We start from the raw sequence: 15,228 nt of genomic DNA, 5'->3' as shown, positions 1-15,228 counted from the left end.
CTCTCTCACACACACACACACACACACACACACACACACAATTAAAAGAAAAATAAAATAAATAAATCTTAACGAAAGATCCAAACAACTACGTCTGGTTTGGTGGTACATCCTTATAACATCAGCCTCAGGAGGATTGAGAGTTCAAAGCCCGCCTCTGCTAAACAATGAAACTCTGTCTTCAAAACAAAATAACAAAATCTCACAACCAATGAAATGATTGTCTTTGCTTTGAGTGACATAACTGCAGAGCCATGCTCATACTTTCCAGTACATCAAACTCTCTCCTTTCAGGGCCACAGGAGGGAAAACCCTCTGGATCCCTCTGGATCCCCTGGTTTATCACCCTGAGCCCTGAGCCCTCACGACTTTTCTCACTCCACCCTAGACACCACTTTCCCAGCATGAGGAAACTCTGCGGACTTCACTGAAACCCAAAGATGCTGTTCCATTCAATACACAGATTCCTGTATCTTCCAACATGGCATACAAAATTGCTATACTTAAGGCAAGGTCTGTTTTTTAGCAATCAAAGTGCTTCAAGATCACAGCATTTCTTCTTTTAAAGATAGTTTTATGTAGTAAATAAAGTAGTTGACTTTATAGACAGAATAAGAATGTAGAATTTCTGTGACTAAATTTCACATACTCAGTTCTTTTGACTGTGGAATCAAAGACCTGATGGTCAGGTCTATTATTTTCTGAGCACAACTTCACAGGCATCAGCCATCAGGAAAATCTCTCCTGGGAGAGTAGGTATCAATGAGGTATCGATGCCTCTGCAGAGTTACCACACCATAACCCTCAGATCTTACCTATGTGGGGACTTGGTTGGTGAGTGTCAGGAATGATAACAATAAGGATGAAAAACCTCATTAAAGACCCTCACCCTCACCCGGTCACAGTGTATTCAAATCTGGCCTAGAGTTCAAACAAAAGAACTTCTCTCTTTAAAAATGACACAAGCCTTTAATCCCAGCACTTGGGAGGCAGAGATAGGTGGATTTCTGAGTTTGAGGCCAGCCTGGTCTACAGAGTGAGTTCCACGACAGCCAGGGCTACACAGAGAAACCCTGTCTCAAAAAAACCAAAAAAAAAAAAGTAGACTTGTACAAAAATGACTCCAAACAATCAACCCATTTGTTTTGTGTGGCTTTACCTTTTTTTTCATGGTCAACACCCAGCCTCTACTGAGTGTTCACTATGGAGCCAGGCACTGTCTTGGTCACATGGCATTCCAAAACCAACAAGGAAGCTATTATAAAGGGACCAGGCAAATTGAAAAGATATCAGCTGCAATTAGTCTTCATACAGGATAATGAAATCAATGTCGAAGACTTCTAGTCTTTTATGCCTTTCTCAGTACTGAAACGTTGAAACCTAATGTTTTTCTAAAAACAAAATATTTTTTATTTATTCTTCGAGAATTTTATAATTAATCTCAGCCAACTCTCCAAAAAAACTCAATGTTTATTATTATTATTATTATTATTATTACTATTACTATTATAATCTTTCATTTGTTTGGTTTGAAACAAAGTCTCACTATATACCTCTCCGGTGGCCTTTAGCTTGGTACGCAGACCACCCTTGCCTAGAAGTTGGAGAATCCACCTGTCTCTGTCTCCTGAGTGCTAGGATGAAAGGTGTAATGTCTTTAGAAACCAAGAGCTCTAAAAGAAACATTAATAAAGAGTTTTCATTACACAAAATATATCATTTTTTAACAGAGCTTAAAGACAGTCCAAAAGAATATTGAAGTAGATTCTGTCTCCAGCTACAACTGTGCCCAAACTGTTCCCAATATAAACGCCAAAAAAAACCCAGCAGGTAAATAATCTTGCAAAGAATATAAAATCTTTGAGAAGGAGAGGTAGTATAACTAAGTTCTTCATCTAACTAGGATCTGAGCCCAATCTGCTTCAGTCATTATTTATAGGATAGAGACTGCTTTCTTAGGGGGATATATAAAAGCTGTATATACGTCTACAGAAAATATGACGTGTACTTTATGGGCTTTTGTTTTTGAAGCACAAGGGATGGGAACGAGAGCTTCACGCTTGTCAGCCAAGCCCTCTACCATGGAGCTATATCCCTCAGCCTCCACAAAGCATGCATTTTATTCTTTTAATTTTAATTTTTAAAAATTACATTTGTGTGTGTGTGTGTGTGTGTGTGTGTGTGTGTGTGTGTGCTCTCATGCTATGGCTGTGGTTTGTGTGTGTGGAGGTCAGAGGTCAACTTGATGATGTTGATTGTTTTTTCTACAAGTAGGGCCTGGGAATTGCTTTCAGGTCACCAGGCTTGGTGGCAAGTGCCCTTGCACACTAAGCCCCCCCCAACCCCCCACCAGCCACAGGAGTGTGTTTTGAAGAAACTGAGCAGCTCCTGCACTCACGACAGCCTCTCTGCTGCACCTGTTCCATTGCTCTCTGTGCTGTTAAAGCCAGGATGTTTCAGGGGTCTCTGTGAGGAGAACTCTTGAGTACACACAGTTTATCTCCATTCTGGTCCTCCCAGCAGCTCCACATCCCCCAAGGCTTGCCCACAGAGATGCTGCCAAGAATCCTCTACAAGACTCCACTGTGCTTTAGAGTACGAAGGACATCATTTGAGTCCAGATTGCCCCTTGAGGTCACAGTTGTCATGTCTGTCAGATACCAGAGGTCAGCAGAGACATTTTGGGTAGACACCTCCACTGATATCTTGGTTTCTCTCTGCTCATAATATGAACCTGGTATCAAAACATTCCTAAGCAGTGGTTCTCAATATTTCTAATGCTACAACCCTTTAATACAGTTCTTCCTGTTGTATGCGATCCTCCAACCATAAAACTATTTTCACTGCTACTTTGTAAAAATGTAACCTTGCTACTGATATGAATCATAATCTGATATGCAGGATATCTGATATTTGAGAGTATCATGCAACTCTCAAAGGGGTTGTGACCCACAGGTTGAGAACCTCTGCCCCAAAGGTAGGCACACAGAGAGTCCTGTCTCTTGTTCTGCGCACTTACGCCTACACCAGCCAGCATCCCAAGAACAACATGTGGTCTCCCAAAGAAGCAAGGTGACCGTCATCCGGCCTGCATTAGTCACTGTCCTGTCTCACCAAGATGAAGACATCTACCTGACAAGATGTCATGGAAGCAATTGAGAACGGTGGCTCCTGATGGGATCCAAGCAGCAGGAATCTCTTCTGGCTTAGGTGAGCCAAAGACCACAATGTCTGCCTCTCGAAGCTAAAAGGAATAAAAGAGAAAAAAACCACACACATTCATCTATAGAATAAAGGCACACCAGCAACTTCAGATGTTCAATGACTTCAAAGTAACAGACAATTTTAATGAAAGACCCTCAGCTTCATTCCAAACTGTGGACAAGAACTAAAATTACGGACCAATTCCACTCAAGCATATCTTTTTTTAAAAAAGATTTATTTATTTTATGTATGTGAGGTCAGTGTTGGTGTCTTTAGACACACCAGAAGAGGGCATCAGATCCCATTACAGATGGTTGAGAGCCACCATGTGGTTGCTGGGAATTGAACTCAAGACCTCTGGAAGAGCAGTCAGTGCTCTTAACCATTGAGCCATCTCTCCAGCCCTCAAGCATATCTTAGCATCAGTAGAACATGACTAACATGTCTTACAAAGAAAACGGAACTTTACAAATATCTTCACAGTAGCCACCTATGTGTATATGCTACATGCTATCTATAGGCGTCATTTCAATGAACTGACCCTCTATGGATTATCCATGTTCAGAAGAAAAGAAGATTGGGAGCTTAGCTCAGTCAGTAAAGAACGTGTTGTGCAAACATGGGGACCCAAGATCAAACCCCCAAACACATATAACCAGCCCTGATAGTGTGGCTGTGACCCCAATGTACCGATGGCGAGAGAGGTGGTGGAGACAGGAAGAGTTCTCCAGAACTTGGGTGAGCTACACTGGGGCATGCACGGGCAAAAGATCAAAGAGATCCGGTGTCAAGCAAAGTGAAAGCCGAGCCACTGACCTCCAAATGCTTCCTGTGACTTCACTCACACTCAGATGAGCGTGAAACACAACCTCGTGTACACACAGACTCACACAACCACACACGCATGCTCACAGGACAGAAACTTAAAAAGAAAGGGGTATCTCTGCTGAGACAATAGCCTAACTAGCCATTCATACTCCTCAAGGCTACACAGCCACGACACAGTTAAACTGCACCAAGACCCGTGGAGCCAGCATCCCCAGCCATCTGACAGGTTCAAGCTGTACACAATCCCTGCAGACAGATTTGAGAAGCAGCTAGACTTGCCGGTGATGTTATGTGTAGGGGAAAAAGCGTTCTGGTGGAAAGACGATTGTAAACATCTGTTTCCAAAAGCCATTTCTCATTTACATACTAAGATGACTGTCATAAATTCAACCACAGTGATCCTCCAAGGAAACGAAAATGTTTAAGGCTGGCTCAGAGCAGCAGATAAGAAATATCATTTTGCTAAGCTTTCCCGCACGAAGACCGCAAGACCAGAATATGTCAAAACACCTATTGAAAGGATGTATAGAAGAACAGTAAAGTGTTCATTTTGGGAAAAGCCAGGGACCGTGGCTTCATACCAGCCCCCTAAGAACTCTATGGTTCCCACACGTGGTGTCTTTGATATAACCCATTCTCTTCATTACCTATAAATCTAAAGAATCTTATTTTGGGTCCTCAGCTACATACATCTCTAAAGCAGCTGTGCTAATAAGCAACCAGGGAGGCAGTTAATCCCACACAGAAGGGACAAAAGCCACCCCCACCCCTAGTCACGATCACAGCATAGATGCTAATTCTTTCTGGAAAGAAACAGTGCTAGATGCTCAGATCAATAAATAATCCACTGAGGACGGGGTAAGATTTTAATGAGCTCAAACTCAAGGAGAATTATCGTCTTCCTGGCTGCTCCTCCTTCCCTCTCCCCACGTGGGAAAGGCACTGGCCAGGCCCTGGCTTGAAACTTTACCTCATAACAAAATATTGCTTTCTCTGTGGAGACTGGAGTAGTGTAGCTTAGAGGGAACCACCCACTCCCCAGGCAGAGGACCAAATGTTAAAACAATAGAAAGACACAGATAGATGGACATCAACGTGGAGCATGTGGGTGTCGTGTGGTTTAGGTAACATGAAAACGAAAACTATTCCTGTCATCCCTGTGGGGAGCAGCATCAAATATGGAGGGAAGAACGCAGATGTGATCTGGAAGGTTCCATGAGGGTTTGGTCTTTTCTATTTAGCAGATGCAATGCACTTAAAGACGGGTCTATAGCAAGCACAGCCCCATCATTGGGCTAGAGGGAACAACTTAGTTCTTTCTAGCTATGTATTTTGAAAGGGAACAAATGTGGGTCTTGGGTTTGAGAGATTCAAGTGGGAACTAAAACTAAGCTAAACAAACCACCCTCTCCCTGAACCTTCCCTGCAACAAAACAAAACAACCCAAAAAACCCCAAACCCAAACAACAACAAAAGCCCCAAACAGATGATGGGCTGACAAGATGGTTCAGTGGGTAACTGCCCCTGCCACCAAGCCTGAAGATCTAAGTTCAAGGTCTGCGTTCAATCCCTAGTGCCCACATGGTGTTCAGAGAGAACTGACTCCTGCGAGTTGTTTTCTCACCTCCACATGCATGCTGGGACATGTGTGCCATTTCTTCCTCCCCCCACCCAATCCCCTACCATGGCGCCACCAATAAGTAATAAGTAAATAGAAGTATAATTCTTTAAGTTTAAAGTATTTTTTTTTAAAAGGCGAACTGTGCTTTTTAGCACCTGAGCATTATGAAACTTGCTTCCACATCTCTTGACTGTAACCAGCGCAGTTAAGAATATGATGTTCAAATGAAGAACGCTATTTAAAAGATAATTGCTTTCCCCAGCGAAGATATACATTTGAAATCATACTAATAGTGTGAGTAAATGAAATTTAGGATTCTTTATTAAAAAGCCCCTCTCATTTCATTTTTTAAGGTAGCTGGGGATGTGAAGATAAGAATCCTGTCCCTGAGTGTACATGTCAGGGCTGGGGTCTTCAGGCTAGGGAGAATTCTGTAGGGCAGACCACTAAGATAGGAGGAAACAACAGGCGTTCAATAGCGACTTCTTTCCCCCTGACATTTAGACTGTAAGATCTACCACTATTTAATGTGTGGCTAAACATTGGTGTCCCGTCAGCACCTGTGGCAGCCACCAACTGTCACACACACCAACTCTCACGCTTTAAAATAACAATTTTGAAACTTCAACGAATACTCATTTATTGTTCCCTAATCTCAAAGAGCAACAAGCCAGGGATTTCAAAGTCTTGAAACACACTTCTTTTCCACCTAAGGTACAATTCTAAAATGTTTCATTGTTGCGTAGTAAACATAAGTCTAAAAACGTAACAGAAACTGGTCAGACAGGTCTATGCTGTAGGAGATTTGTGTCAGGAAGATTTCTCAGGAGGTGGGATTAGGAAGGGCAGAAGGAGGGGAGGGGATCACATGATACTGAGACATCCTAGGGGACTGAGACTGGACACGGAGCTGTGGGAAACGTGGGGCCCACTCCCACATAGAGCAAAGGTAGAACTAGAAGGCGGAGTAAGATTCTCAAGCTCATCTTGGGGGTGGGGGGTCGCTGGTGGTAATTAGTAAGAGAGAAGCTAAGGATGGGAAAATGTAGAGGGTGTGGCACAGGATGGAGTTAGGAGAAGGGGTGTGGCTTTGCAGGGTAAGGGAAAGGAGCAAGGTTGAGGTATGCACCATCCTTAGTAGTCATATGGACTAGAAGCCAAAAATACATTCCTGGCAACTAGGAACTGATGGGTAATTTCACCATGGCAACCACCCCTGGCACACGCTTCTCACTTACAGGCTACACATTAGTAGAGTCCTTGTCTATTCATAAAAATTTAAAACTTAGAATGTCTAACATCTGAAATTAGCTGAGTCCAGCGCCATCCCACCCTGAATGTGCCTGATCTCATCTGAAACCGGCTGAGCAAACACCATAAGGCTATGCCCCATGTCAGTGACTCAGCGGCCATGTTTTCCTGCAATAGTAAAATGGAGAACCTGAAGCAAGCTGTAACGACTTAAAGTGTCAGTGTGTAAGAGGGTTCCATTCAGACGTCAGGGGCTCAGTGTGCAAGAGGTTCCATTCAGATATCAGGGGCTCAGCGTGCAAGAGGGTTTCATTCAGATGTCGGGGGTCATTGTGCAAGAGGGTCCATTTAGACGTCAGGCTTCAGCAAGACAGAGAACGGAGACTGAGCCGAAGCTAGCTGTCCCTCTCTGTGCCCACCCAGTGATCTCACTGTGGAAGAATTCTCTTCCTTTCAGGAACTGAGTGTATTTCTGTTGTCTCCTCTCTCTTGTGATCAGTAAAACATATTATTGGCTTTTAAAATCTTAAGACGTATTGCATAAAGCAGAATGACTGTGAGCCAAACGGACAACGGGGAATTATGACATATCTAGCAACATCTCCCGGAGGATAATAAACGACCCTCCTTTTCCTAAGCGCTCCCAAATTCAACTCTTACTTCATAATTCTATTACATATCTAAGCTATTCAGTTACGTCCAAAAATGCTAGAAAAGACAATTGCTCTGCCTTGATTTGGCTGAGGATGTAGGTCAGTTCCCTGTCTTGCATACGGGGAACCCAGGTTCCATAAAATCAGGTATGATAGCATACATGTCTAACCCTAAACTTGGGGTGTAAAGGCAGGAGGATCAGAAGCTTACGGTCACCCTTAGCTATAGAGCTGTGCTTCTCAACCTTTCAATGCTGTGACCCCTTAATACAGCTCCTCATGTTGCGGTGACCCCCAACTGTAAACTTAGTTTTGTTGCTACTCATAACTGTAATTTTACTGTTATGAATCATAAATATCTGATATGCAGGTGGTCTTAGGTGACCCCTGTGAAAGGGTCATTTGAACCTCAAAGGGGTCGTGACCCACAGGTTGAGAACTGCTGCTATATAGCAAGTTTAGGGCCAGCCTTGGAAACATGAGAACATATCTAAACACACACATGAACAGGCACACCACCACCACCACCACCACCACTCTAAATCAAGTGAGATGATTAAAACAAAGAAAGAAAACAGCCACAAATTCAGTAATAGATATGCTTTCAGAGATCATAAAAATGATTATTTTCTTCAACTCTTGAGAAAAAAAAGTCATGCTGAAAAGGGAAAGGGGAGTAGAAAGAGAAGTGAGAGGTAGGGAAAGAGAGAGACTGAGAGGGGGAGAGGGGGAGGGGGAACAAGGGGGAAAAGGTAGAGAGGGAGGATGGAGAGGTAAAAAAAGGAGAGAGGGAGAGAGAGGAAGAGGGAGGGGGAGAGGGAGAAGGAGGGAGGGGAAGGAAGGAAAAGGGAAAGGGGGAGAGAGAGAGGAAGAGGGAAAAGGGGAAGAGAGGGAGGGAGGGAGAAAGGGGAAGGGAGAGAAGAAGAGAGGGGGAGAAAGAGAAAGGAGAGGGAGGGGAGGAAATGGGTGAAGAGAGGGAGAAAGGGAAGGAGAGGTTGAGGAAAAGGAGAAGAGAGGGAGGGGAAAATGGAGAAGGGGAGAGGAGGAAGGGGAGACGGAAGAAGAAGAGAGGAGGAGGGAGAAGGGGAGGGAGAGGGAGAGGGAGAGAATGTGTTGTGGTAAAGGCTCTTCAGAGCAGAGTGGGCCTCAGATGCACCTTCATGTGGACCACACAGTCTTCGTGCACACAACAGGCTGGAGTTCAGGTACACGGCTGGGACTGTGGGGAATGAGGCTCTGTGGTTACGCTCTCCAATTCCCAGCCGCCCACTGCACATCTGCAGATCAGATTTCTGCATCTGTGCTCCTGGAGGAACTCTCTGGGCCTTAGCTGCTTCCCCTGAGAGGGGAGGAAGCCAGACTCAGGGCAGGTGAAGTCCCATCACCAGGACTTGGGCCTAGACTCTGCTTACCAGAGATGGTCAGGATGCAGGCCCCATGACGTATGAGCATACAGAAAAGACTAGGAAATGGACTCTCCGTACACACAGATGGTGCGTGTGTGTCAGATTATGTACAAGAGTTCCCATCTTGTCCTCAGAAACCATTCCCACTGGAGACGGGAAATACAAAGCATGTGCCCGTGGGCTGGAGGTGACACCCCCAGCCTGTTTTCTGCAGAACACAGGCCCAGAGCCCAGCAGGACTGATGCATGGACCCTGCCCAGCAGGACTGATGCATGGACCCTGCCCAGCAGCACTGATACATAGACCCTGCCGGGCTGTGGATACCTCACTTCTACAGTGGATTCTGATGACACAGGGTACGACTGAGGCTGGCCACAGGTGGCTGCAGAGTGACACAGGCTGTCTGTCTGTCTGAAAGCTGAACCAAAACCACAGCCAGGAGAAAACATCCCGGCCCCCCACCCAGGTTTCCCACAGAGAAGGAGACAACGCGAGCAACACAATCCCACTCCTGATTAGTTAAACTGCCTTCCGAAGCCAGCGAGCTATCACACCATCATTTCTAAGACTACATCTGAGAAGAATGCATTCTGTGTTCGAGCATCTGTGGCACCACCCACCAAGACTGAAGTCAGAATAACTTACCTATAGGATTCAGGGAGAGTATTTGAGTGGGGGTGTCTATAAAGTAGAGACGGGTCCTGGTTTCGTTACGTGTCCTCCACAAATTCATCATCGGATCGCTATGGCAACCCCTCCTACATTTCAGAGTCTCGGTTTACATTCTGAACCAGCTGAGGCTGATCAATCTGCTAATTTACACCGTTCCACTTGACCTATGCTTACTCACTTCAATATGCTCATGAATACCTTTCTCAACACAGGCTGATGGTACATTGTAGGCTTAAAAAAAAAAAATCCAATCAGCTCCTTCTTTGGTGTTGACAAGTCACATGATTGGGCAGAAGGCACGGTGAAAGGTATGGAGGCCAACATCTGAATGCACTTTGTTAAAGATAGTTTAGTGGCCACTATCCCAGGGGTTCACCAGAAGACACGCTCCTGAGAAATTGGGAGTTCACTTAGCATGAGGTTGTATGGTGACCGTTCTGCACATCACAGGCACCACACCAGCACCCCTGACTAGGTGCCATCGCTACCGCTTCAGAGAGTACATACCACTGATTCTTAACAGGGAGACTGGAGGCTCTGGCAAGTCCAGAGCCTGTGGGAGGGAGTTACATGCAGGCTTCTTCAGACTTCGTATCCTACAAGGTTGGCTCTGGGGAATCACAAAGAGTAACGAGGGTTGTTGGGTGTGGCGACATATACCTTTAATCCCAGCACTTGGGAGGTAGAGACAGGTGGATCTCTGTGAATTTGAGGCCAGCCTGGTCTACAAAACAAGTTCTAGGACAGCCAAGGCTACATAGAGAAATCCTGTCTCAACCTCTATCCTTGTTCTCCTCCCCCCACCCCAAAGAGCAGAAATGATAAAATGGTAAGCTCAACCCAAGGCCCTGGTAGCTGAGTTGGACAGTGTTTTGGGTCTCGAGATTGAACTCACAGGAACATCTGGAATAAATGCTACATGCGCAGAGGAGGCATATATGGTAGCTTCTCTCTTCCCCAAAAGATTTATTAATTTATGAGTCTGTATGTGTGCTTGCATGAGTTCACGAACACCACATGCATGCAGGTATCTGTGGAGGCCAGAAGAGAGTGTGGGTGAGGGGAACTGAACCTAGGTCCTCAGGCTCTTAGCCTGTTGAGCCATTCTGCCAGCCCCACGCATCTATTCTTAACTGTAAACGACCTGGAGAAGTCTCTTCTGAGTCTCAGTTCCCGCATGGTGGGCAGGCTAGTGTTGCCCAAAAGGGTGTGAGCCTTGAAATCACTGAAGACAATCCAGGCAAAGGACAGTGCATGGCTGTGACCAGCCACTCAACTAAAGTGAGAACAGCCACTCAACTAAAGGTGACTGGCATACTGATTGTATTCATTTATAGTGTTGCCCTACATGTAAAAAAAACAGTCTGTATAATTCGGTGACCCAGTCTACTTGAAAGGCTGGGAGGTCCCAGCTCTAACTATCCCTCCCATCTCACACACACACACACACACACACACACACACACACGACACAATACATTTAGAAATTTCCATTCACTTATAAGCACTCCAATTAGGCATACTGCACGCTAAATTTAAGGTACTTGATAATGTAGTTTGCCTCCGAAATCTCAGACATAAGAGTTTGAGTCTTCAAATGTGAAAGACTCACGTTTTCCTTTCTTCTCTAAATACTGTTTGTTTGTTTGTTTTTTAAGTGCCTCTGTGAAATGAGGGGAAAGGAGACTCTCAGAGAAAGATGAATTCAAACCCATCTCTGATTTCTGAAGCATTTCTTCCGCATGCAGCTGGGATCCAGTGGCCTCAACCCAGCTGGAGGTTATTCCAGTTGCAACTTCCAGCTATGCTCTAACCACGACTCCAGTGTGACTCTCAAGGGACCAGAGCTCTGCAATGCCCAACAAATTTCCCTCTTCCAAGGACGGGGTTCCACTTGACACATAAGCACCCCAGACCGAAGCATCTCTTGCTCCAGATGAGGTTGGGGACCAAGGAGAAACCCTCAGTGGGAAAGGGGGGACTAGTCAAGGCAAACCCCCAACAATATGATTACATACAGCAATACACATGCAAACACAGATGGGTTGTCTGTTTGATATCCATCACTCTGCTGCCAAGGGGCCTGGGAAGATACACTTATGTGAAGAAAAGTGAGAAAAGGTGGGGTGGGGGTGAAGGGAGTTTCTCAGTCCTACTCATATGCAAATGGCCAAGTCTTGGGTCTACACTCATTAGCACATGAGGAATGTGGACAACATTCAGCTACCCGCCCCCCTCCATTGAGGGTTATCTATGGAATGCTCAGTGCACCTGAAAATGTGGACCAGATGCATGGCATTATCTTTCAGTGACATTCTCCAGTGGCATAAGGATACGCCCACTGAATGCAGGTCCATTCCGTTCTCTGTAGGGCACCATGATGTCAGACCTCAGTTCTTCCTGCTCACACTCCCTGGAGACTTTAGGCACAATCAGTGTGCATATCAGTTCATACGCTGTTATGGGAACGAAATGCTGGAAGTTGGAGATAGGTTGAGTTCGTTTCTAGCTTTTCAGGTTCAAGAGCTCGGTGCTGGCTTCTGCTTAGCTCTATTGACGGCCTCTGTGGTGGTTTGAATGAGAATGGCTCCTGTAGGCTCATACATTTGAGTACTAAGTCTGGCAAAGTGATATGTAATCCCACACCGAAGAGGTGAAGACAGATAGACCCCGGAGCTCAATGGTCAGCCAGCACAGATTATTTGGTGAACTCCAGGCCAGTGACAGACCCCATCTCCTAGGGCAGAAGGCCTGTAAGGATAATACCTAAGGTTGTACCCTAGTCTGCACACACACTGGCACATCTATCCATATACACGCACACATCAACACACATGCAAAAGAGTGAAAGTCACAAATGTGTGATGGTTCACTTCCCAGCCTCTAGGCTAAAATCAAGTGTTTCGTATTCACGACGATTCTGACATAACGTGAAGGAATAAGGCGGGAAATGCATAGCAATTATTAAACAGAAGCTTCTCAGATAAGTGGAATCAGGAATGTTCACCGTCTCCAGGTTCTCCACAAAAACCATTGCTGTGGAATCCTCCTCAGAGTCCGGATGGGCTTCCCTTGGCAGAAGCGTCTAGGTGATTTGCTTTCATAATAAAAAAAATACTTTAAAAAATTGTCTTTGTTTTTCAAAAGTACAGATACAACCAGCCAAGGTCTCCAGACAGCTGTGAAAACATTGAACTGTGGTGAAGGCATCTTCTCTAGCTGCCGCAGCTGGCCAGCACAGGGCAAGACTTATTTTCCTCTTCCACAACTACTTCCAAACCAGAAATTCTAGGGCTTAGTGTGCAAAATAGGGGCTGTAACTCAGTGACAGCCAAACTAGGCAAGCATAAAGTTTGAGTCTACGTGAGAGGGAGGGGCAGGGTGAGGCAAGCCAACTAATTGTTCTTGAATTTTCTTGAGTAGGCTGCCCCCGTGTGGCGACTACTAAAAAATACACAGATTTCTTTCACTTGTGTCCAAGAGTACATTACTGTCTTAAAAGCAGAGAGCATAGATCCACCCACCAAGCCACCGTTCCAGCTGTGGGTGGAGACCCCTGCCCTCCAAGTAGGGCCCTCTAACCTACCCCTTACTCCCTTTTCCTTAGTACAAGTAATTTGTATTTTTAGATGTCTTTCAGCAGCCGCCATTATTCTGGGACAGGAATATAGTCTAATTATTCTGGGACAGGAATATAGTCTAAGATCCCTGGCAGGTGCCAGAAGCCAAATTATACTAATTCCATTTATACCACTCATGGTATACAGGCACACGCATAACTTGCACTTTTTCACACAAAGGAAGCTGTTTAGAGTTTCTGTTTTGGCTTCTCTGCCACATCCAAAATTACCAACTTTACCACTCTTGCATCTTGGGGTCCTTATCAACTAAAGCAATGGCTAGCTATCACATTGCCCAGCAGAGCCACTGATGGACAAACAGGTGGGTAGGCTCAAAGTATGAAGCTATGCCAGGCAGAGATAAGTCGCCTTGGGCGGGGTGCAAAAGGAAAGCACAGGAGGCTCAGGAGGAGTTCACTGAGCTACTCAGGACGGTGCTGTCTCTAAGTCATGGATAGCTTGTTGTGTTTCCCACTGAATACTGTCAGGCCCCACTGATCCTGGTAACTGACATGGTGACCTAGAACTGTTGGTCAAGACTCTGCTGTAGCTGTTGTATTTGATGGGATCACTCACTGCTCTTTTTTTAAAATGAAAAGCTCTATTAAGTGTCTCAGATGTGGAAAGATACGAGGATAACACAGACTGAATGTCCAGATTAAGAAAACAGGCCAAAACCTAGGGCCGTGTCTGATTTTAAATCAATTTCTTAAGATAAAGAAACAAATTTGGGGCTGGAGAGATGGCTCAGCAGTTACGAGCACTGATTGTTCTTCCAGAGGTCCTGAGTTCAATTCCCAGCAACTGCATGGTGGCTCACAATCATCTGTAATGGGATCTGATGCCCTATTCTGCTGTGTCTGAAGATGCTATGGTGTACTCACATACATAAAATAAAGAAATAATTCTTAAAACAAAACAGAACAGAACCCAAATGCTCTGATCTGGAAGGAAGGCTCAGCAGTTAAGAGTGCTGGCTGCTTTTCCAAGGGTCTCGTGTTCAAGAGTTCCAGCACCCACACGGAGATTCACAACTCTCGGTAACTCCAGTCCTAGAGGATCCAACACCCTTTTCTGGCCTCTGCAGGCATGTAGTGCACAGACATACACTCAGGCGAAAGACTCAAAAAAATAAATAAATAAAAAGAAACACATGCTTCCTCTCTGAATATATATGCTCTAATAATGTTAAAATCTCAATTAAAATGTATAAATAAACAAGTCCTCCAAACTCATATATGTAACCAAGGCTAACTTTGAACCAGTCTCCCTGACTCAGCCTCCTGAGTACTGGGGTTACAGTTTGCCTTACCATGGCCACAGCACCTTACCAAGTTCCTTATTCATCCCTTTCTAATTGCAGGCAGCCAACTGCTACCCTAAATGTTCAGATGTGAGACTCAGCCAGGAAACCAGCTTGGCTAAACTGACAATCACCAACAGATTAAGGGTTGATGGTTTGCTACCTTTTTATTCCAATTTGATACTCTAAAACAGTCATTTATGAGTATCAAGAATAGCAGTGCTTAGCCGGGCGGTGGTGGCACATGCCTTTAATCCCAGCACTTGGGAGGCAGAGGCAGGCGGATTTCTGAGTTCGAGAGTTCGAGGCTAGCCTGGTCTACAGAGTGAGTTCCAGGACAGCCAGGGCTACACAGAGAAACCCTGTCTCGAAAACAACAACAACAACAACAAAAAGAATAGCAGTGCTTGTTTTCTTTAATTTGAGATAGGTTCTCTAGCTGATCTCGAATGTCTGACCTTCCTGTCCTGACCTCCAGAGCATCAGAATTGCAAGCAGGCAAGCACCACCAGGCATGCCATGCTGGGGACTGAATCCAGGGCTTTGTGAACGCTAAGGCTAGCCCTCTACCAACTGAGCTACATCTCTCCCTTATTCTCTTTTATAATAGATATTATTTCATTAATGTTCACTCAACCCAGACATAGATAAACTTACGCAAAAACACTT

The 15,228-nt window shown here is 45.0% G+C and overlaps 1 protein-coding gene across 1 annotated transcript in view; it reads right to left on the bottom strand.

The window, feature by feature from the left end:
- The window catches only part of Mthfd1l (methylenetetrahydrofolate dehydrogenase (NADP+ dependent) 1 like), a 179,831-nt gene that overhangs the window by 144,535 nt on the left and 20,068 nt on the right, over positions 1-15,228 (bottom strand). Inside the window, exon 8 of the mRNA XM_028764348.1 lies at positions 3,133-3,244. Coding sequence (XP_028620181.1) covers positions 3,133-3,244 — 112 coding nt within the window. The remainder of the gene's footprint in view (positions 1-3,132; positions 3,245-15,228) is intronic.

The sequence above is a fragment of the Grammomys surdaster genome, unplaced genomic scaffold (genome assembly GCF_004785775.1).
Source record: "Grammomys surdaster isolate TR1022 unplaced genomic scaffold, NIH_TR_1.0 143, whole genome shotgun sequence".
Taxonomy (NCBI): domain Eukaryota; kingdom Metazoa; phylum Chordata; class Mammalia; order Rodentia; family Muridae; genus Grammomys; species Grammomys surdaster.
This window is presented reverse-complemented; position numbering and strand designations above follow the sequence as displayed.